The 24,547-nt window shown below is 41.9% G+C and overlaps 1 protein-coding gene across 7 annotated transcripts in view; it reads left to right on the top strand.

Moving 5' to 3' along the window:
- Positions 1-24,547, top strand: part of SLC44A3 (solute carrier family 44 member 3) — a 125,514-nt gene that overhangs the window by 47,244 nt on the left and 53,723 nt on the right. For 6 of the 7 annotated variants that reach the window (XM_033916298.1, XM_033916300.1, XM_033916299.1 and 3 more), the window contains 5 exons: positions 6,251-6,344; positions 10,928-11,097; positions 13,339-13,428; positions 17,336-17,460; positions 17,905-18,091. In XM_033916298.1, the coding sequence (XP_033772189.1) occupies positions 6,251-6,344; positions 10,928-11,097; positions 13,339-13,428; positions 17,336-17,460; positions 17,905-18,091 (666 nt within the window). The remainder of the gene's footprint in view (positions 1-6,250; positions 6,345-10,927; positions 11,098-13,338; positions 13,429-17,335; positions 17,461-17,904; positions 18,092-24,547) is intronic. The other variant, XM_033916302.1, reaches the window with a different exon arrangement.

The following is a 24,547-nucleotide window of genomic DNA, read 5'->3' as shown; positions in this document are numbered from 1 at the left end:
TCTTTTAGAGCTATGCCTTTAAAGAGTGCATTACAGTAATCTATCTTGGATATAATGAGAGAGTGGATAAGAATATTGAGTGAATTATTGTTAAGAAATTGTGAAACAGAACGAATTTGACGAAGCCTAAAGAATGATGACTTAATGACATTGCTGATGTGGTTGTGAAAGGAAAGTTTACGGTCAAAGATGACGCCTAATATTTTAATATTATCTACCTCTTGTATAGGATGATCCTTAATGGCAATAGGAAATTTAAGCTTTGGGTTATCTTTCCAGGGAAAGAGTAATACATTAGTCTTATTAATGTTTAATGCGAGTCTATTATTGTTTAGCCAAAGATGTATTTTTTCTAATTTTGCATTGATCTCAGAAGTATCTGAAGGATTATTGATATCAATAGGGTGTAAAAGTTGTATGTCGTCAGCGTAAGCGAAGACATTAAAGCCAATTGATTGGCATAAGGTTAATAGTGGAGCGAGAAATATATTAAATAATAGTGGAGACAGTATGGAGCCTTGGGGGACGCCATTAGTTGAAGTAAAAGTATTAGAAGTAGAGTTGTTAAAAGAAACTGATGAGGAGCGATCAGAAAAATATGATTGAAACCAGGAGAGAACTTGATCTGTAATTCCTATTGATTGAAGTCTATGAAGTAGAAGTTCGTGATCAATTGTGTCGAAGGCGGATGAAAGATCTAAAGAGATTAATAGAACGGATTGATGATGGTCTAAGAAGTAATGAATTATAGTGGACATGCCTATTAGTGAGTGTTCGGTAGAGTGATGTTGTCGGAAACCAGTTTGATTGGGGTGAAGAATATTTGTTTTTTCAATGAATTCTGAGATCTGATTGAATACAATCTTCTCTGTTAGTTTTGACAAAAATGGTAAGTTAGCAATAGGCCTGTAATTTGACATGTCTTCAGCGCTAGTTTTGTGGTTTTTGATTATAGGATGAATGATAGAACTTTTCCAAGCTTTGGGGACGATGCCTTGTTTTAAACTTTCACTTACCAGAGTAAGAATTGCAGAGCCAAAGATCCTAATGAAGCGCTTTAGAAAAAAAGGGGGAATTGAGTCGATTGGAGAACCTTTTGTATTGATAGATTTAAGAGTGGATTCTATCTCTGTCAAATTAGGAATTTTAAAGGTGGAACATTTTGAAGATAATATGCTAGACTCGATTGGCTCTTGACCGGAAGAAATTGAGGTAAAAGTAGATCTGATCTTATCAATTTTCTCGGTAAAGTAATTAGCTAGTTCCTGGGCAGAGAGGTTAAGTTCATTTTCTTGGCTTTTCCGTTTATTTGAGTATGTAATAGAATTTAATATGCGATAGAGAGTAGAGGAATTTGAAGCTTTTTGAATCATACCTGAATAATATTTTGTTTTTGCATGATTTATTTTGGTTTTATAAAATTTTGAGTGTTCTTTGAATAATTCCAAGTTACTTAATGATTTGTCTTTTCTCCATTTTCGTTCTAGTGATTCTCAAAACAGACACATTTTGATCACTAAATTGAAAATAAAATCATTTTTCCTACCTTTGCTGTTTGGTGATTTCATGAGTCTCTGGTTGCACTTTCTTCTTCTGACTGTGCATCCAATCTTTCTTCCTTTCTTTCAGCCTCCTGTATGTTTCCTCTCCTCCAGACCTCATTCTCTCCCCCAACTTTTTCTTTCTGTCTCCCTGTTCCCCCTTCTTTCTGTCTCTGTCTGCCCCCTTTCTTTCTTTCTCCGTGCCCTCCCCCAAGCCACTCGGTTTGCTGCCACCGCCATCGGGGAATAGCCCCCAAGCCACCGCTGTCCCAAGCTTTCCCTGCAGAAGCGTCGCGCTGACCAGCATTCCGCTCCCTGACGTCAATTCTGACATAGGAGAGGAAGTTCCGGGCCAACAAGGCATTTCTCCTCATTCCATCCAGCCTGAGCCCCATCTCTCCTTGATCCAGCATTTCCCTTCTGTGTTTGTCAGAATTACCATTCCACCTATTTTCCAGCATCACCCTTCTTTGTGTCCATCTCACTATATCTTCCTTTCTTTCAGCCTCCTGTATGTTTCCTCTCCTCCAGACCTCATTCTCTCCCCCAACTTTTTCTTTCTGTCTCCCTGTTCCCCCTGGCCCACGGGACTCCCACGGGGATGCCCCCCTGACCCACGGGACTCCCACGGGGACGCCCCCTGGCCCACGGGACTCCCACGGGGATGAAAACAGCCTACCTAAATTCTGGCGATGCAGGCATGCAGCTTACAAGTCCGGCATCACGGTGGGAAATAGCCATGCTGAGCAGTGAGCTCAGCACGTACACAGATGAAAGCCTTGTTTGCTGATTGGTACGGCGGCATGGCGGGGCGGGGCCGCCGGACCAATCAGCAAGCAAGGCTTTCATCTGTGTACGTGCTGAGCTCACTGCTCAGCATGGCTATTTCCCGCCGCGACGCCGGACTTGTAAGCTGCATACCTGCGTGACACACTACCGGAGCCGCGGCAAAGGTGGAAAAGAGCCGCATGCGGCTCTGGAGCCGCGGGTTGCCGACCCCCGCTCTATAATAAAACCCTAAGCACGCATGCACATTTAGGGTTTTGTGATCCCTGCCACCGTGGTGTCTAACTCTGTGCCGAATTCGATTTCCGAACAGAGGCAAGGAGAACACACCAGTGACTTCCCCTCCCGCCATCACTCACCAACCGCTGCCACCGCCGGCTGTAGCGAACCTCGCAAGCCACTCTTCTCCTCGGTAGCACATTCTCTCTGACGTGATCCGAGGTGGAGAGTAGCCTGCAAGGTTTGCTTCAGCCGGCTGCTTTGAAGAGGAGCAGCGGCGCCGGCAGCGGTTTGTGCCGGTGGGCCAGAAGACACCAGGAAGCCAGGATTGAGAGAGGGTAAGAACGGGAGCAATACAGGCAGGCAGGGGGCCAGGGCAAGAAGGAAAAGGGGCTGCTCTGGGAGGAGGGGTGTGCTGGGGGCCAGACAGCAATCAAGCTTTGCTTTGGGGGGGGGACAGAAGGGGGCTACGGAGCAGGCAGGCATAGCACAACAGGTGGCCAGGGGGAGAGGAAAAGGGGAATGACAGACAGACAGGGGGCCAGAGCAACAGACAGAAAGACAGTCCAAGGAGAGAGAGACAAATAAAAAAAGACAGTCAGCGGCCAAGGAAAAAGAGAGAAAGAAAAAAAGAAAGACAGACACACATCTATTCTAGCATGCGTTAATGTAACTGGCTTAAAGACTAGTATTCTTATAAAGTGCTTATAAATTTTCTATCAGCATAACGTGGGTAATATGGAACCGGCAATTAAAGGGGGAATTCCTGTAAACAGCCTGTGGCGAAACATAGTCCTATGTCAGAATATGTACCCCTAACTGTGTTTATAAAGATGAGTATCTATTTAAAAGATACTGATTGAATAGAAAGCACTTTATAAGAATATTTTAAATATTTTAAAAATAGACCGATGAAGAGGTTGTTGTTTTTGATCTTTGTGTGTAAAATGCTATACTGCACACAGTAGCACTGCTGAGGTCTGTGAGTGGAATATTTAAAGTACAATAGATAATCTACTTTTTAAGACAAAATTAGTCATGTGCTCTGTCTGTCTGTCCTCCACTCTGGCAGAGGTGAGCAGATGAAAGATGCCAAGTTACCCAGATCCAGGAGGGAGACTTAGGACCAGTCCTGGATTTCTAATATCCCACCCTAATGCATTATGACACTTGCAGCACTGATTTCAGTGGGAAGAGCCACACTGCTTTGGGATGAAAATTAAAAAACAAAACTTGGCAAAACATCTCCCTCCTGGAACGGGGTACCTTGGCAGGTTACAGCTTTCATTGGCAACATTCACTGTCATTTCCATTGAGCATGAGACCATGAAGCCAGCACACACTGACTTTCAGGCTCAGTAAAACAGTGCAGTAGCAGCAGCAGCATACCTTATCTGTATGCATATCTACTAAAAAGTTGAGGTGGTGGGGAGGGGAGAAGGAAATGGACAGGTGGAGTAAGTGTGGCCATAGTCATAGTGCACCAATATCACCTTCTGTTTTATGAGTTTTACTACTGTTCTTATGGGGGGGGGGGATGTCCAGGATTTTGAACAGAAATGCGACAGCCTTAAATTGTGCTATGCACCAATGCCATTTTCTCCTGCCCCTCTAGGCTTCTAGCTCATTTAGAACCAGGGGTTGTGATCTGGCACCAGGAACAGTCATTTGCAACTGTCCAGGGATTTCCTCTACTGCCTTAAACCCATTGAATAATGACTGACCCCCCCTTTTATCCCCTGGGTAGTATGCTCAGCTCCTAGCAAACTTGGGAAGCAAAGGGCTTGAGCCAAATCTGGGGCCCACTTCTCCCACATGGCAGTTCATAGCACTGCCGATTATCTAGCCTGAGAAAAAAAATAGTTTTAAATTTTTTAGTATTATTTTTCGTTGTAATTTCATGCTCAGTTCCATAAGCTGCATGTTCAGAAAAAGCAAAGATCAACTTTGTAATCCTAATGCTTACGATAAATTTGAGAGGAAAATTGGTATTTGATTATAAATTGCTTTCACTTCTGTGTAATGTGCTCTGGACGTACTGAATGCCGTTGCCCAAGAAGATTAATACTAGTAACATGCATGAGAAGACTTTGGATAATTAGATCCATGCCAAAAAAGCAGTGGAGAGAAGCAGCATCACCAGATTTGTCTTTCTATTTTTCTTGGTTCCATGCAATCGTATGTACAGGTGAATGCAAACATATCGATATTCAACCCAATGCAAACATGAATTTTGGATAGAGTCGGCCCTATTGTTGAGTGATTGTATCTTTACATATAGTGCTACATTTCTACCTCTACTGACATGCAAATGAGGCCTTGCATCCATCCATGCCACCTATGGACCACCTCTGCTGTTGGAGTTAATGAAAATAAGTAAACAGCACGGGATGATTTATTTATTTTAATTAATTAATTTATACCCCACCTACAACTAAGTGGCTTACAATCATGTACACACGCAATACTGTAAAATAAACATTTTTAATAATAAATTATCCACATAATACATCACAGTAGAATCATTCACTGGGGGCCCAGCTGCCATTCATTAAAACTTCTCTTAATCAAGAATACTTTTATGAGTAAGTTAGTTTTCAGATGTATTTTTAAATTACTGCATTGTTATGCAAAATCGCAGCCTTCCACAATCGTGGTTCTATGATTGAGAATGGACTATCAATTCTTGTGGCATGTGATATCTGCCGTAAGTCTGGAACTACTACCCCGCTTTTCATTATTAACCTGCAAAACTCTCTGGGAGTTGAACAGTTTAAAATACTTTGTATAATATTTTGTACTGTATTCAGAGCGGCAGAAATCCATCACACTCTTAGGTTGGAGAGGTGAGGAATTGGCTGCTTTCTGATATAAATCAGTGGCCAAATCTGTATCGGACAACTGGACACTGGATTATGCCTCACAATGGATACTTTGCAGGTTAACATTCCAAGTTTCTAAGTTTATTAAAATTGTACTACCCCACTCCTAGGGAATGCCTTCAGAGCGGCTTATAATTAATTATACACGCAAATAACTATGGTGAATTTAGGAAATATCTAAAAACATACCTGTTCTTGAAGTACCTAGGTAACGAATCTGCACAATCGACCCCATCACAATCTCATCCCCCAAATCTGATCCCGTAAACTATCAACCACTAATCTCTAGCTATGAATGTTCCATTCAATTTGTAGAATCTTCTAATTCATTGTAAACTGCATTGAATCTTTCTAATTCATTGTAATTCATTCTATCTAATTCATAGAATCTTTCTAATTCATTGTAAACCGCATAGAACTTCACGGTCCTGTGGTATATAAACTGTTATTATTATTATTATAATCTAAAAACATTTATTTATTTAATTTTTTATTTCTAGACTGCCTATCCCTAAGCGGTTAACAATAAAAACGTTGACAATAGTTCAAGACAGCATAGATAACATTTTGGTTACAGTACATCACATACTAACATTTAATAATGACAATAAAATAAAAATAGCTAAAAATCAAATTCAAAGACTCATAGAATTAGGTCAAGGGAAAGAACTACAAAATGTAATAGGAAAGAATGGAAGGGAACGCAGGATTTTTTTTCTGTTTTGCATTATTTGCATTTCGTGATTTGAATATTCTGGAAAATAGTAACTGGGTTACTCTTCAAATGATCAGTGCTTTATTTTTGTGTGTGTTCTATTGCAGGCTCTTATCTGTGTGTTTATAACTTGAATTACACCGATTACACACAAAATACCAAAACTGCCAAGCTGTGCCCCAGCTTGCCTGTCCCACCAAGGTAAGACTGATGTTTATTGGTTGGGAAAATGTACATGTGTTGATTCTCTTTCAGATAGGCAGTACTTCAAAAACAGCTTGAGCTGAACTTTCTACTTCTCTCACTTTTGATTTAGTATTAACAAGTTGCCCTACCTGTGCAATATTCTTAAGGTATTACAACAGCTTTATAACAGTGCTCACATACTCCTCCTCTTCCTCTCTGGAAAAACAAACAAACAAACCTTGCATCCAATTCAATGTTTCCTTTATTTGAGCAGATATCTATGCTAGACTAGAGCACATACCTTTTAGTTTGCTGTTGATAAGAAGATCTCAGTATTTTTATTTCCATTTTACATGTTTTGTTTTGTGGGTTTTTTTTAAGTTCAATAAAGTTTATTAAATTTGAATAACAGTGCAAAATGAAAAAGTTTCAATAGCATAATACACAAGTCATATAACCAATGTTTTTTTTGTCCTGCCTTTGGTCTTTTCAGATTGTCTTTTAAGAATTATCCTCATTAGGCTTCCTGTGGGCTGGAATTCTTTCTATGTCTCTGTTCTCCTCCTCCAACCCAACCCTCTCACCCCCAACCAAAGCTTAATAGTTATTCTGCTCTTTGGCAATGATGTAGAGCAGTGGTTCCCAACCCTGTCTTGGAGGACCACCAGGCCAGTTGGGTTTTCAGGATATCTCTAATGAATGTGCATGGAACAGATTTGCATGCCTGGCATCTCCATTATATGCAGATCTCTCTCATGCATATTCATTAGGGCTTTCCTGAAAACCCGACTGGCCTGATGGTTCTCCAGGACAGGATTGGGAACTAGTGATGTAGAGTATCTAATACTAGAGCTAGAAGGAGAAGATCTAGGACGATTCACCCCAGCTGTTTCAGCACGGCCAGTTCAGTGCTGAATCGGCCACAATGAATCGTCATAGAATTACAGTGGGTAGTCTCTCCTTCCTACGATCCTCATCATCTCTTCCTTTCTCTTCCACTCTCCCTGGTCCAGCATGTCTCCCTCTATTCACATCAAACTTCTACCTAAGGTCACCCACCACCATTCCCGCTGCTTTCCTTCTCTAGTGCTCCATCCCCTCCATCACAACTTCTCTTCCTCTCACGCATCCTGACTTCCAAACAGGAAGTTGCATCTGGAATGCTGTGGGGCCTCATTTGAAGGAGGGGCAGTGCCCTCCTATTCCCCCCAAACTACAATCCCCACACCCCACACCTACTCAAGTTGTGTCTGGAATGCTATGGAGCTTCGTTCGGGGGCCCCCTACACACAGCCCCCCAACCTAAACTATAACCCCCACACCTCCCTAACCTACATCTGCTCCTCTCCCAAGGGCAGATCCAGCCATTCTCTCCCAGACTATTCATCTTGGCCGTTTCAGCATGGCTGCAATGAAACATCCTGCGATGAATAGACTGCAATGAATCGTCCCATTCCATTCTCCAAACCAACCCTCTCACCCCAAATCAAAGCTTACTGTTTAACCCTTTATTTGGCATTGTTGCTCAGAAACAACATGTGTTTCTTGTTACCTGTTAATTGGCATTGTTGCTCTCGTTCAAGATCAAGTTATGTAAAGCATCTATTTTCACCATCTGCCAATTAAAGGGATATACTTGAATATAAACCGAGGTAACCTTTCCCCCCCCAAAAAAAAGTGTGTGTGTGTGGTGGGGTATATTCTAGTATATACGGTGCTCTTTGGCAATGATGTAGAGCTAGAGAGAGAGGTTTTATGGCATACAGAAGCATTACTAACCAGTTTAGAAAAGGTTATCCTGTGGTATTTCATAGACTTGTACAGAATTTTCTTCCTAGCATCTACAGTCACCTCATTTGCTATTAAGTACTTATTTATCTGGTTAAAACCAAAACTAAATGTAAATGTTTCCATTTTCCATTGTGTCCTTCACTACTGCCTTGCTGCAGTATACATTTTTGCCATGATTTGAAGGCGATGCTCTTTCAGAGCCACCTGTATGTTTAACCACCAAAGTGGATGGGGAAGTAACACTGCAGAAACATGATAATGCTATGAGCTCTTCAGCAGTACCTAATGAAAGATACATTTTGCTTTTGGCTAGACTATATACTTGTAAACCTAACAAAATTCTTCCTGTTCAATATTTTTATTGCTGTGTATAGTGAGTGGGAAACCTGGGATATATTTAGAGAACTTTTGAGTTCCAGCAATAGCCAATCAGGGACTTCCTTAGGCTCAGCGCATGGGGGGTGGTGTTCGGCATGGGAGAGGCCTTTTTTTTGTTATAGGCCTGATATTTTTCAGCCTATTAAATGAAAAAAAATAAAGCCGGCTCAGCCCTAAGGAAGTCCCTGATTGGATCAGGCGCCTAAGGCCCTCCCAAGGGGCCCGAGGTACCTGAGCCAATCAGGGCCTTAGGCTCCTCTCTGTGCATTACATGATGCAATGGGGCGGGGCCTAAGGCCAGCACTACGTTGGGCAGGGCGGAGAAGGAGCAGGAGGACTTTGTGGTTTCTCCTGGTCCCACCGCTGGTGGCCTACGGAGCAGGAGGGACTGACCACCCCTCCTGCTCCCAACATTTAGGTAAGGGGGTGTCGGGTCTGGCCGAGGGAGGGTCGGGGGGGCGTGCCAGTCGGGGGGGGGGGGTGCTGGGCTGGGTGCGCATGGGGGGGTGGTGTTCGCCATGGGAGAGGCCTTTTTTTGTTATAGGCCTGATATTTTTCAGCCTATTAAAACAAATGGAAAAAAAAAAGCCGGCAGAGCCCTGACAGCAGTGACAGGAGGCTGCTTCTCCTATCACTACTGTCAGGGCTCTCCCTGACTCAATCCGATCCTTGCAGTCAGTTGGGGACGTGCCTCCAATCACCTCCATTTGCATGAAGATGGTTGGTGAATCGGTCGGCCTGCCTCCAATTGCACACGGATCGGAAAGTTAGTAAATCTAGCCCAGTGTCAGTTATGCATGTCACTTAATTTAATAATTAGCTGCTAATTGGTATTAACAATCAATTATTGGCTATAGTTGATGTTTATCTGTTGGTAGCCTCCCGTATGCATGACAAATCAATATTGCTTTGTTTTCTGCTCTGGAGGAATGCATGAGCTAATGGGTCACTGTGAATTTAGGCCATTTTCAGTGTAACAGAATAGGCTGAATTTCAGTAGACTCTGGCTTCTTCCTAACCCTGAAAATTGGTCACTGTATGAAAAAGACTTGTAGTGTAACTATGGCAAATTGTAATCTGTTAACTGTATGTTATATATGTCTACCTGTAACACGTTCTGAGCTCTGGGGAGAACGGGATAGAAAATGAATTAAATAAATAAAACAAATAGGCCCTAATTTTAGCATCTATGTGCACGGCTGCCCTTTGTTGAGATTCTGCAAGTTATGTGTGCAAATCCGAATTGTGCAAGGGGGCTTGGGCCTAGGAGGGGCAAGGACAGGATCATGCCTAGCATTTACGTGTATCGATTACAGAATGCTATCAGTTATGCACCTAACTGACAGCATTTACACCAGTCTTTGAGCTAGCATAAGAGCTCGCGCCTTAAGTTAGAAGTAATTGTGGACCTATGCTAATATTCTGTAATATTCGTGCATAGCGCACACCATCACAAATAACACAAAGAAAGATGACTATATGACATATAGAAACTATAATAATACTGTGCGAGAATTCGGGAAATATTTTGATTAACTGTGTTTATACCATGTACACCTGCATTTTAATTTTTGTTAACTGCACAGAACCGCAAGTTAGCTGCGGTATATAAGAAATTTTGTTATGTTATGTTATATGTACATAGATGGTATATATAGGTAAGATATACATATATTTAACTCATTTATTCTAACTCCCTTACTGAAGCTTATGCAAACTGTTCTGAATTGGTTCCCAATCATTAGCGGTATAGAAGCATCCAATAAACAAACATCCTGGAACCTAACTGTAGAAGACCTTTTGAGAATTACCCCCTATAGCCCAGATTCTAGAAACGGACGTAAGTTAGGAGGTGGTAGGTGCACTATCAGTGCCTAACCTAATTGCTTTAATTGGTTTTAATCGGTGCATTAATTCACCATGCCATTTAAAAAAAAAAAAAACAACAATGAAAATTTAATTTAAAAAAAGGCGCCGGGAAGCACCTACAAAGGTAGGCGCTGGAATCATGTCTAAGCATGACGCCTAGCGGCACCTAAGGTCAGCGTAGGCGTGGTTAGGGGCAGACACTATCATGCGCGATTTCCCATCAAACTTAGGCACTGGTAATGTAGGCCTTTAAAACTCTGGCCTACATAAGTTTTTTTTTTTCCTTAGGCGCCGGTAGCCATGATTCTGTAAACAGCGCCCAATCGTGATTGACATGCGGCCAGGGCCATTTGTTGTAGGCGCTGTTTAGAGAATCCGGCCCTTAGAGTCTATGTTTGTATTTGAAACAGTGGAAGGTTAAATAACTTATCCAAGATCACAAGGAGTAACAGTGGCATCTGAACCCTGGATTCTGATTCTCAGTTCACTGTTACTTCTAGCTTGTATTTTCTTTCAGAGTTCCATTGTTTGGTTTTCTTTTTCTTTTATTTCTCATGCAGCAAATCATTTCCACTGTTTAATCGATGTATTCCTCAAAACCATGACTGCTATTCTCACTTTGCTTCTGTTCTGATCAATGTGGTTAATGAAGTGGATTTCTTCCATCGAATCTTGAGTGGAATAATGGCTGGAAAAGACAGTATCATTGGACTGAGCTTCCTTGCAGTAGGTAATGTCTTCAATACATTTCTATGCAAATAATAGCACACTATCTGAAATAGTTTTTCGATATGTACCAAAAAACTGCAAGCATGTCTCTTTGATCCTCCATCATGTAAAACTGTCAGGCCCTGAATATTATTTGGCCCGGCTTTTATTTCAGTGGGAGTTTTCCAAGGACTGTGACGTGCTATAGGAGACGTCAGGTCTTGCAACACCCGTTCCATCCCCAAATGAGAACCCGAATTCCAACTAGATGTAGAAAGGTGTTCATAGACATTATCCCCTGAATTCTATAAATGACGCTTTGAGTTGTGCATGAAAATTTGGGCATGTACCTAATTTGCACATGCAATTTAATCAAATAATGAGCCAGTTAGCAATGATAACTGGCTTAACAAGCAATTACTGGAATGAATTGGTTTTAATTTAAGTTTATGTGTATAAATTTAGGCTTGGGTTCCATGCCTAAAATTTACACACAGCGGCAAAAAGGGGGCGCAGAAATGAAAAGGTCATGGGTGGATTGATGATATTCCTCAAAGTTATGCACAAATTATAGAAGGGCATCTATGCCTAACTTTAAGCCCGAGGTTTTGCACCTAAACCCCTCCTTTTATGGAGCCGTTAGCGTTTTTTTATCACCACCCTCAGCGGTAAAACTCCGATGCTCATAGGAATTCTATGAGCGTCGGGCTTTTACTGCCACAGCTGGCGATAAAACACCAACACAGCTTCATAAATGGGGAGAAAGTTAGGTGTGGCTCCCAGACCTAAGTGCTATTTTTAAGCCTCATTTAACTTTAGGCACCGTTTATAGAATAGCACATTAGGTGGTTTTTTTGATTACTCTAAAAGTGCATTTTGCTATCAGTAGGAGGCACTGCTGCTCTCAAATATGAACATTAAGAAAAAAATATTATACTGGACTTCACTTTTATCATTAACCTGTGCTTATCTGTCTCATTTGTGGCTTTTCTAACTATTATTTAAAATAAATAAAATATTTTTTTGCAGCTTTTCTTTCCTGTTCCAACATTGCATAGGATATTTTGTGAATTCTTTCTCTTATGATATTGATTATTCACCCATCTAAAATGCTCAAAACAAAGAACAAAATTCAACACAAAAATCTTAATACCAAATTAAAAACATACAGCATGACTATCAACATAATTTTTAAAAAAACCATTAAAAAATTCTGTAAAATTCTAAATTACCAAGTACAGTAAAATGGACTTTAGGCAACCAGTACTTAGAGGGATTGAATTGACTAGTCACTCAAAATGCTGGCTGAATGTACAGTCCTCATGTTCACACTTGGAGATTCTCAGAACGCCACCATGGCAGCTTGTTTGAAAAGGGAAGTGAATGTAGCTGTGTAGTTGTTACAGCATTAACCCCATCCCTGATGAAGGTAAGAAACGCGTCAGTGGGGCTGGTGCAACAACATCTAAAGCTAAGTTCCATTCAGATAATTTTTATGAGAACTAAATGCTGAGAAGATTTATAAAAATTGATTTAAATTATAAATGTTGAATTAAGCAATAAGAAGAACTGAAAAATTAATTGTTGAAAAATACACACAATTGGTGGAATCAGTGAGGAGTGCTGCCACACTACGAAAAAATGCCAGGGTGGCGTTCTGAGAATCCCCAAGTGTGAACATTCAGCATGATATAGTAATCCTTTGAATTAGAAGAATTGAATAACATTTATTGCATATCAATGATTCTAAAGTTAAGGAAATAAAACAAGCTGATTATAATGAACTTCATAGCTGATGTCTTGGCCATTAAGATATCCTCTTTCTTCTCTGAACCCTTCCTGAGGGTAATGTAAAAAAAAAAAAAAATCCTTATTATTCATTTAAATAAACACGTGGAGGGGTATTTTTGATATGATATCTAAGTATGATTTGAGACATTTTGAGAAAATCATTCAAAAATTGAGAGCTAAATAGAGCAATTTTCAATCCAGAAAAAATCTGGGGGGTTTTGTTTCAAAAATCACCATTTTCTAGACATTTTTGTTCTTAGAGCGTCTTTCTTTAGGTACTATTTCCTAGGGAAAAATGCACAAAAACAAGCCATTGGGATATCTGGGGGCCAGTTTTTTCTTTAGCAGACTGGCCAAACAGACATCCTAGCAGAGCAGTTGGGTAGCCTAGGGTGTATTACAGTGCATTTCACATAAAAGGTCCCTCCCAGGTACATCTCTCACCGTAACCGTTTTTTCTGTTATTTTTCAGTCCTGTCTGTTATCATGGTTTTAACATTCAGATACATCACCATGCTTCTGGTTCATATATTCAGTACACTGGTTGTATTTGGGCTTCTATGTAAGTATGTATTTGATTTTTTTTTTCCCATCAGTTTAAGTAAAAACAGTATTTCAGGATGTCATCTATAGAAAAATAGAAGGATCACATATAAGCAAAGCTATTCGCAGATTGAAGGTGCTCAGAGAGCACCTGGGGTAATAAGTTTCAATGAATAGCAACTAAATAGACTTCCAGGGGTAGGATTTGCCCATTTTGGGGATAATTATTTAAAGCTTTAGGGGGATAGTTATTAAAGATGTGGTGAAAGTTGAGCTTTTACCTCACCTTAGTTTATATTCAGTTACCTCAGTCTAAAACTTTGTAACTTGCTTCCATTCCAGCTCAGAACTGAACCATCCGTACAGACATTCAAGACTTTCCTTAAAACACACTTCTTTTCCAAGGTCTTTGTTTCATTTGCTGACTAATTTCTCCTCTACATCTCCTCCTTTCCCCTACTGTAGTCCCTCTCTCCTTTATTACTCCACCTTTCCTTCCTTTTCAGCCATTTTTTTTATTACTGTTTTGTAATCCACGTAGTTGCCTTTGTTGGATCCCTTGCGGTGTGTCAAGTACTGTGTTTAAATAAATATCTCAGTACTGCAGGTTCTGAGCCTCCTTGCAAGTAGTAGTATTCCAGTAGCCTGGGGGCATTAGGCCTAAAGCCATGGTCTGATGCTCTTGGGCAGGAACATAAAGGGACCGCGGTGTTCATCCAGGGCCCCCCCTCCCAGGCCCCCTTCATCACGTGATTTTGAGGAAGCTTTTCAAAACCCAGACAAAGTGTCAGGTTTTGAAAAGCCATCCGGACCCCCAGACATGTCCTCGAAAAGGAAGACGTGTCTGGGGAAATCTGAATGTCTGGTAACCCTAGGCAGGAGCAATCCCAAGTTGCTTCTGCCCTGCCAGCAGCACATCAAAAATGGTACCTCTCGCAGTGGTCTTGCTCTTCTACCGTTAGGGGTTATGTTTCCTTATATGGTTTTGTGCAATCCCCCACACTAACATCTGCACACTTAAGAACATAAGAAGAACATAAGAAGTTGCCCCCGCTGAGTCAGACCAGAGGTCCATCTTGCTCAGGGGTCCGCTCCCGCGGCGGCCCATCAGGCCTAGTGCCTGAACAGTGGTCCCTGATTAATTTTGTAACTTACCTCTAATCCCATCCCTATAATCTACCTCTACTCTTATCTGTACCTCTCAATCCCTTTGTCTTCCAAGTACCTATCCAAAGCTTCTTTGAACCCCTGTAGCGTGCAAAGAAGCTTTGGATAGGTACTTGGAAGACAAAGGGATTGAGAGGTACAGATAAGAGTAGAGGTAGATTATAGGGATGGGATTAGAGGTAAGTTACAAAATTAATCAGGGACCACTGTTCAGGCACTAGGCCTGATGGGCCGCCGCGGGAGCGGACCCCTGAGCAAGATGGACCTCTGGTCTGACTCAGCGGGGGCAACTTCTGTTGTATAAGCCCGTCAGTCAGCAAAAGCTCAACTAATAACCTGACTCAGCTGTTGAGTTTCATTGGCACTGCTTCAGGGGTTGGGGAAGACTTCTCCCATCGATAAATTTTGCTAAAAAAAAAAAATTCTAAAAGTGCAAATATGCCAGCGTGTCAGTATTCAGCATTAAAAAAGACAGATTGACAAAACATTTTTTTGTAGTAATATTTTATAAAATATTCAAGTACAAGGATAGAGTAGGTATAAATGTGTTGAGTATGGGAGACCTTTTTTGTAAAGGCACATAGGTGGTTATGTTGCTTTTATAAGAAATTTTTAAAATAACATCTTTTTAGATTCCTCATACAGGTGCTCAGTTATGAAATCGCCCCCATGTTTGTCTGTGGTTTTATGTTCATCTGGTATCTGCTGTACAAATGATTAATAACAATATTACAAATAATCGCAGTCTTTTGCAAAGCTGCGATACAGGTTTCTACCATGGGCCAGTGAGGTAAATGCTCTGATGCTCATAGAATTCCTTTGAACATCAGAGCATTTACCTCACCAGCCCACAGTAGAAACATCTACCATGGCTTTGTAAAAGGAGCCCAGTGGTTTTTTTAGGTGCAAAATATGATTCTGTGGATTATTGTGTTTTTTTTTTAATGTTTTATGGGTGGTTTTATTCATACTTCAAATGTTGTGCTGAGAGATTGTACCTTTTGAAAGAAATGCTGGACTTTTATTTTTCCAGTACAATATAAGTTGCTTTTTGTTTGTGTACACTTGGGGTATTGGAGAATTTGTCTGCCCAGCAAAGGGCCACTAAGAGGATCTGCACTGGGGAGGGCAAAACCAGGAAAAAGATGCAGCATTAAGGCACATGTAGAAGTCAGATTTAAAGAAAAATGCAAGAGAAACATAGAATTAAATTTTACTTAAATATTATTTTATTTTAAAACTAGTGTTTAAGCCCGTTACATTAACAGGTGCTAGAATATATGCCTGTCTGTCTTTCTTTATTTATGTCTCTCTCCCTGCTCCTGTCTCTTTCTTCCTTTCTTTCTGTCTCTCTCCCTCCTGCTATTTTTCTCTCTCTCTCCCTGGCACTGTTTGTCTGTCTGTCTTTCTTTCTGTCTGTCTGTCTCTCTGGTCCCCTGTCTGTCTTTATTTTTGTCTGTCTCTCTCCCTGGCCTCCTTTGTCTGTCTGTATTTCTTTCTGTCTCTCCCCCCCCCCCACTTTCCTTTGCAGAAGCAGCAGCGGTATTTCCCTTCCCCTCCAGGTCCCTGTGAAGTAGTAGCAGCATTTTCCCCCACCCCCCATTCCCTTCTCTCCCCCCCCCCACTTTCCTTTGCAGAAGCAGCAGTGATATTTCCTTCCTCTCCAGATCCCTGTGAAGTAGTAGCAGCATTTTCCCCCACCCCACATTCCCTTCTCTCCCCCCCCACTTTCCTTTGCAGAAGCAGCAGCGGTATTTCCCTTCCCCTCCAGGTCCCTGTGAAGTAGCAGCAGCATTTTCCCCCACCCCCCATTCCCTTCTCTCCCCCCCCACTTTCCTTTGCAGAAGCAGCAGTGATATTTCCTTCCTCTCCAGATCCCTGTGAAGTAGTAGCAGCATTTTCCCCCACCCCCCATTCCCTTCTCTCCCCCCCCACTTTCCTTTGCAGAAGCAGCAGCGGTATTTCCCTTCCCCTCCAGGTCCCTGTGAAGTAGTAGCAGCATTTACCCCCACCCCCCATTCCCTTCTCTCCCCCCCCCCACTTTCCTTTGCAGAAGCAGCAGTGATATTTCCCTTCCCCTCCAGATCCCTGTGAAGTAGTAGCAGCATTTTCCCCCACCCCCCCATTCCCTTCTCTCCCCCCCACTTTCCTTTGCAGAAGCAGCAGTGGTATTTCCCTTCCTCTCCAGGTCCCTGTGAAGGAATTCCCTTCTCTTACTTGAGCTGTCCTGCTCCGTTCGGCCCCCCCCCTGTGATCTGGCCTGCTCCGTTCAGCCCCTCCCCCTTCCCTTCCCGCGAGCTGGCCTGTTGCGGCCGAAGGTTTTTGTTTTAAGCTTTAAAAGTGCCGGCGGCGGCTCCTCTCACGCTGCTGATCCTCCTGTAAAGAGCAGCCTGCGATGGTGGCCGGCTTTAGCGAACCTCGCAGGCCGCTCTCCAGCCTCGGTAGCACATTCCCTCTGACGCACGGGATCCCACCAATCCATTCATTCTTGGTGGATTATTTTTTAAAAAAAAGAAATAATATATCAAACAAATCATAGTGTCAGATGTAAAATCATGTTTTTAAAATTAAGATGACAATATGCTTATCCTTATTGGCAGTCTCTCCTGCAAATTACCAATGTACAGAGCTGAGGATCAGACAGCTTATGAGACACTGGTAGCTTTACAGTACAAGAGCTTATCCCTTCATGCTAACAATTGTCTTGTCACTTATGCCTCTTGAAGTAAATATCTCTTACATTTTGTACAACTTTCTAGTTGTTTCCGGTGTCCTGTGGTGGCTGTATTATGATCGTATAAATGATCCAAGCATAGAACTGGAAACGGAAAAGGAAAATGTGAAGTTCTTACTAGGATTTGCTATTGTGGCTACAATGATAACGGTAATAAACATTTCTCACAATACTTACTCCCATCTCAGCCTGCTATCCAGCCCCTCTTTTCTCCTTTTTCTTTCTTGCTCTTGTATGTTTTCTCTTCCTTGTCTTCTGCACTCCTCTCTTTCTGAGGTGTCTTGGCTGCTTCAGTTTTATTTTTGTGCTAGAATGGGCAGAAGAGTGGGAGCTCTCTGTTCTTGGGGAATGGGGAGAAGAAAAATTGTCTGTCTGATCAGCTGTCAGTAGCTGCTGCTTTTTGAGGTGGGGAGCAGCTTCTGGTCAGCTATCAATAGCTTTTGGAGGGGTTGGGGGAGAGATTATACTTTTTTGTCCTGTGCTGTCAGTAGTTCCTTTTCTTGAAGGGGGTTGAGGGTGGTGGATGAGAGAGAAAGGAGTGATTCTGGAATCCCAGTAATTCATGCATGGTAATCTTTATTTTTTTCACTCGAGGTTCTTCTGCTTATCCTGATGTTCATGTTCAGAAAGAGGATTCAGCTCACCCTCCAGCTGTTTCAGGTTGCGAGCAAAACAATAAGCCAGGTTCCATTGCTGTTCTTGCAACCACTCTGGACCTTCATAATTCTCATTTTCTTTTGGGTGTTCTGGGTCACTGTGCTTCTAAGCCTTGGAACCGCAGGTAACTATTCAACCTTTCCTGTGGTTTCAAAAGTAGGTACTGCTTACTGAGTGGGCACAAAGCAGGGCACACAAACGTTGAGGGACTGTTGCAGAAAGCTACTCTCATAGTTACCACAGGTTTAACTCAGTTTTACACAGGATAGCAATGCAGGAAGGGTTTCATTGTGGGTGTTAAGTAGAACAGAAACCCTAACCACAATTGCATTTAAATGAATTCAGTGCATTTGCGGTCCTGTGGCATGCAAATATTTTTTCAACAGCTTTGCCTGCTCAACTACTGCGGGAAAAATAACGCCAGGGTCCAGGGCAGCGTAGAAGGGTTGGTTGAGAGGAGTGGGTGTCTACCAGTATCCTCTTTCTCTCCCTCAAACCCAACCACCCTGCCTCAGGTACCTGCATTGGTCCCTCTGGTGGTTTAGTGACCCATTCTCCTCCCCCAAATGACCTGAGTCAAACTGGCACCTACCCCCATAGTTCAAAAAATTTTCCCGATTGTCTAGTGGCCCCCCCATCCACTACCCACACTTACATAGTAACATAGTAAATGATGGCAGATAAAGACCTGAATAATCCATTCAGTTTGCCCAACAGTCACGCTCATTATTAATTCATGATTGAATTGTCTTTCTTTGACATTTCTTGAATATAGACCATAGAAGTCCACCCATCGCTGTCCTTAGGTTTCTACTACTGGAGTTGCCATGAAAGCACACTCCAGCCTAACCAAGCCACCTTGTCATTTGTGAGACACAGACTGTAAAAGTTTGCCTGGCACTGTCCTCGCATTCCAAATTACTGGAGTTTCTGTGGAAGCCCTTTCCAGCCCAGTATCGGCATTAGTTCTTCACAGCCGGTGGTGTCAACTAAGTACCATTCAACACATCAAACACACTTGCAACCGTTTAAGTTTTTTGTTTTTTTTATACCATTCATTTTCTAATTAGAAATCCTCTATGTTCATCCCATGCCTTTTTGAATTCTGTCACCTTTTTTTTTTCTACCACCTCCATTTTTCTAGGTAGCAATGAAAAAGAATTTGAGATGCTGACATTACTCCTAAGTCTACCACCCTACAACCTCAGTTTTACCATTTTCTCTTCTCTGGAAAAGATTTGTTTCTATATACCTTTCAAGTATTTAAATGCCTATATCATATCTCCCCTGTCCTTGTCCCTGCCCCTGCTCCCAGAACCCAAACACCTTTCCAGCAATAAATTATACTCCAGGTGGAATTCTGTGCGACTGTGCAATGCAGAATTTCTAGAGAACTGCACAGTCACACAGAATTCCCTTTTCCTGTGCAGAATCTTGACAGTGTCAGCATCTTCAGGTCGCGGTATCGGCAGCAAGTCCAATACGCTACCTGCCGCTAACCCAGAAGTCTCTCCACGGCAGAGGGGAGGCTTCCGGGTTACTGGCAGGCAGCATGTGAGAGTCGCTGCCAATATCGCAACCCAAAGAAGCAAGCCTTAGAGCATAGAGGAAGAGAGGAAAGAAAGTTGCTGGCAAAGGGGAAGGGAAGGAGTGAGAGGAAGGAAAGTTGCTGGCACAGAAGGAGGGAATAGGGAGAGGAAGAAAGGTTGGTGGCACAGGGGGAGGAGAGGGAAACATGCATGGTAAGGGGAGAGGATAAAATTGCACATAATCGAGGGAAGGAAGGGAGAGATGGTGCATGTCGGGAGACAGAGAGATTTGACACAAGGCACAAAGAAGGGAGAGAGAGAGGTGTTGAATATGGGGGTAGATGAGAGGGAGGGAGAGATACACAGGAGGTGGAGAGGGAGATGTTGGATCCAGGAGCAGAATGGAGTGATGTAGAGATGCCTGGAAATGGGAGTGAGGGTAGAGAGTGGGAGAAATGCTGGACCTTGGGGGAAAGTGCAGCAGGGAAGAGATATGGAGATGTCAGGCTACAAGGGTGGGGAGGGAAGGAAGAGAAAACAGATGCTGGGCTATAATGGTGGAGGAAGGAAGACGTTGAGAATGATAGAACTGAGGGGGAGGAGAGGGTGGCAAGGAAACAGATGAGAGGATAGATATAACAGAGGGTAGAAATATGGTAATTGAGGTACATTGAAGATGAAAGGGAATGGAGGGCTGAGGAATGAATGAGATGGGGAATGGGAGAGAAGATGGAAATTTGATAGGTAGCTAGAAAGTGAAAAAGAAATGGGTAAGAAAGAGGCAGGTGTAGTAAGGGAATAGAGAGAAGAGAGTAGAAAAGACAAATAGATAGCAGGAGAATTAGCAGGCAACAGGAAAGCAGAAAAAAAACTGGAACTAACATGATGGAAAAATAAAACAAATAGAAAAACCTACTCTATGTCTCCTTGTTGATATGTGGTAAAACTGTAATAATTCTCTCAGTATACACATACACAATATGGATGTTTGTCAGTTATCGGGGGACCTTATTAAATAATCAAAGAGAGTCTACCAGGGCTATTTCCCACAAATTGTGTACCCAACATAGGTGCCCAGAAAGTTTGCCTCTCACATCATATTTATTCACAATATATGTGCACATCTATATACCTTAATCAAAATATATTATTCAAAAGTGGAGACAAACAATTATTGCTGAAATCACTAAAGTGCTTTGCGTCCAAAAATATTAATGAACTGTGGAATATATAAGAAATAATAATAAAGTTTTTGCTTATCTTTCTAATGGCATGCAAAATTGCAATTTGGTTGGTGGTTGACAGCAGGACGTTACAAACAATTGTGACACACATGTAACTAATGTTGTCATCATGTAGCCATAATAAAGGGTGCGTTGCTCGATCGGAAATCCTGGCATTTAAAATGGTAAATCGCTAATTGATCTTATACGCCCATAGTCTGAGCTGTTGGATTGAAAATGTGAGAGCTTTATGTATCAAAGGGAGGTTGTGAGCCTGAGTTTGCCCCTGAAGAAGGAAACGAAACGAAATACTCAGATTGATCTTAGTGATTTCAGCAATTATTATTGTTTAAGTCTCCACTTTTGAATAACATATTTTGATTAAGGTGTAGTCAGGAAAGCAAAAATGCAAATGGAAGAAAAAAATAGCTGACACGGTAAAACGGAGAGACAAGACATATTTTAGATATTTTAGTGATAGGAAGAAGTGCAAAAGTGGCATTGTGAGAATCAGAGGTCAAGGGGAGGAATATGTATAAGCTGATAAAGAAAAGGACTAATTGCTTAACAAATATTTCTGTTCTGTGTTCATGGCTGAAGCGCCGAGAGCGGAACCGCAGAAGACAAATGTGAATAGGGATGGAGGAGTAATAGACCCTGATCAATTTTCAGAGGGTTGTGTTCTTGAGGAGCTAGCTAAAATAAAGGTAGACAAAGCGATGGGACCGGATGCTGTACATCCGAGGGTGCTGAAGGAACTTAGGGAAGTTCTGGTAGTTCCGCTGACTGACCTTTTCAGTGAGTCTCTAGAGTCGGGAGAGGTACCGGAGGACTGGTCTCTCCACAAAAGTGGAAGTAAGGAAGAAGTAGGGAATTACAGGCCGGTAAGTCTCACTTCTGTGGTAAGCAAATTAATGGAAACGCACATATTGTATAGAGAGAGGTATGGCCAGTAGAAAAAAGGAGGTATTGATGCCTATGTATAAGATTCTGGTGAGACCTCATTTAGAATATTGTATACAATTCTGGAGGTCGCACCTTCAAAAAGATATAAAAAGGATGGAGTCAGTCCAGAGGAAGGCTACTAAAATGATGTGTGATCTTCGTGATAAGGCGTATGGGGACAGACTTAAAGATCTTAATCTGTATACTTGGTGGAAAGGCAGGAGAGGGGAGATATGATGGAGTCATTTAAATACCTACATAATATAAATGTGCATGAGTCAAGTCTCTTTCATTTGAAAGGAAACTCTTCAATGAGAGGGCATAGGATGAAGTTAAGAGTAATCTGAGAAAATACTTTTTTACCTAAAGGGTGGTAGATGCATGGAACAGTCTCCCAGAAGAGGTGGTGGAAACAGAGACTGTGTCTGAATTCAAGAGAGCCTGGGATAGGCACAAACACCCTTACACCCAAAGACAACATCCTCAGCCTAGGAGTAACTCTTGACACAATCTTATCAATGACAGATCACGTATCCAAACTAGTATCATCCTCCTTCTACTACTTCCGCCAGCTAAAAGCCATACATGCATACTTCTCAGAATCTGAATTTGCCCAACTATTCTACGCTTTTGTACTATCCCACGTAGACTGTTGTAACACTTTTCTAGTGGGCCTGCCTACCAAAACTCTCTCCCGCCTCCAAAGGGTGCAAAACGCTGCAATCCACCTTCTGAAAAACCTAGGCATCCATGACCATGTTACCCCTGCATTAGCTTCCATGCACTGGCTGCCCTTTCAAAAACGCTGCGCCTTCAAGGTCCTGGTCCTCACTTTCAAAACCTTCCATGAAACGATTCCGTACTACATGAAAACCAAACTACAAATCTACTTCCCAAAGCGACCACTGAGGTCTGAAGGAGAAAAACAACTGACCATGCCTCCTGGCTGCTCCCTCAAAACTGAAACAGCCCACAAATGCTCCTACTCACATTTCATACCCAGACTTTGGCATACCATCCCCCCATCTGTTAGATCACTAGATGGACTCTTTCTTGGCCGTGAAAACCTTCCTCTTTACAAACCCAGCGCCTTAAAGTCATTCACCCAGAAATGCCACTCAGTCAATGCACCTACGCCACCTAATCTCACCAGATGCTACTTAGTGCATATGTTTTATTGTCATGTCTATATTGCAATTTATGTAAATTATGTCATCTCTGTCCTGTCTCGATTATTATGGATGTACTTTGTAACCGTCCTTTGGGAGGACGGGCTAACAAGGAGACATAGAGCAGGTTTTTCTGTTTGGATTAGGAGCACAACCTCCTCTATTGTTTGTTTATTTTGATTAGGCTTTTTGTTTAATTGGAAAAAATAAAATATCCAGACAACAAAGATAGAAGAAAAGCATTTTATTTTAAATGTTTTAAATGGAAAATGGAGAATAATTTAGCAAAAATATTGTTTACATTTTGCCAATCTTGCAGAATTTGCTCATTTTGTGTGCAAAATTTTGAAATTTTTTGCACAGAATTCCGCTAGGAGTAAAAATAACTAAATCCCTGGGTGTCTAGTGGCACTCTCCCTGCCCTCTCGATCGCTTCCCCAGTACACCCAAACTGACCCCACATACCTAACTGAAGAGGCAGGAACAATGTTCATTCGCTTCTGCCTCCAGTGCCATTATCTTGAAAAATGACAGTGCCTTGCCTTGAATGATGCATCCCCTGCCTACCATATAAGGTAAAATTCTATAAGGCTTACTTCAACTCCTCCTGAATTAGTACCAGACAAGCCAGTTTTTCAAAACAATATGGAGTGCTAAACTTAACACAGATTATCCCTCCCTGACACAGTGAAGGAGTTTGCTTAAAATTGGGAATGCATCCACAGAGCTGGAACCAATTATTAGCACAAATTAGCACTGACAACATTACCCTGGTGCTTCCTTTAGTGTGAGCTGTCAATTTGTATTTGCTTCTTCACCACTGTGTGGCATATGTGCATTAGACTTGTTTAAACTTTTTACAAGGCTTCTGGGTCTCTCTTCAAACTGACATGTCTTTACTTAGCACAGCTCAATGCCCTACTGTGCTTTCTAGAGATATTTAAACATAGGAGCCCTTTCACTAAAGGGTATTAAGCCCTTAGGGGTCCTTTTACAAAGGTGCAGATTTTCCCCATGCACTGAATACCACAGCTGTAAAATAGCCTATTTTCTATTTTTCGTATTAATGGTCATGCATTAATGTTGCCATTACTGCACGGTCTTTTTGTAAAATCACCACATGAGCACATACCACCACCTTTTTCGTAGGCTTCCAGTATAACCTATATGCTTATGACTCCCAGATCTACCTCTCAAAAACTTGAAATTTCACCTAAAGTCCAAGAAAAAGTTTCTGCTTGTTTGGCTGACATTGCTGCCTGGATGTCCTGTCGTCATCTGAAACGAAATATGTCCAAGACTGAGCTGCTCCTCTTTCCTTCTAAATCCTCTGCTCCTCCTCCTCCTTTCTCCATCTCTGTAAATAATACTGTCATTATTGCAGTCTCCTCTGCTTGCAACCTTGGAGTGGTCTTCGATTCTGACCTCTCATTTTCTACGTATATCCAACAAGCTGCTAAGACCTGTCATTTCTTTCTCTTCAATATCACCAAAATTCGCCCTTCCTCTCTGAGCACACTACCTGGAATCTTGTTCAAACTCTTGTAACCTCACGCTTAGATTACTGCAATCTACTCCTAACTGGTATCCCTCAGTGTCGCCTTCCCCCTTGCAATCTGTGCAAAACTCTGCTGTGCGACTCATCTTCTACCAATCTTGCTTCGCTCATGTCACTCCTCTCCTTAAGTTACTTCACTGGCTCCCTATCTGCCAT

This window comes from Geotrypetes seraphini, chromosome 12 (assembly GCF_902459505.1).
Source record: "Geotrypetes seraphini chromosome 12, aGeoSer1.1, whole genome shotgun sequence".
NCBI classification, from domain to species: Eukaryota; Metazoa; Chordata; class Amphibia; order Gymnophiona; family Dermophiidae; genus Geotrypetes; species Geotrypetes seraphini.
This window is presented reverse-complemented; position numbering and strand designations above follow the sequence as displayed.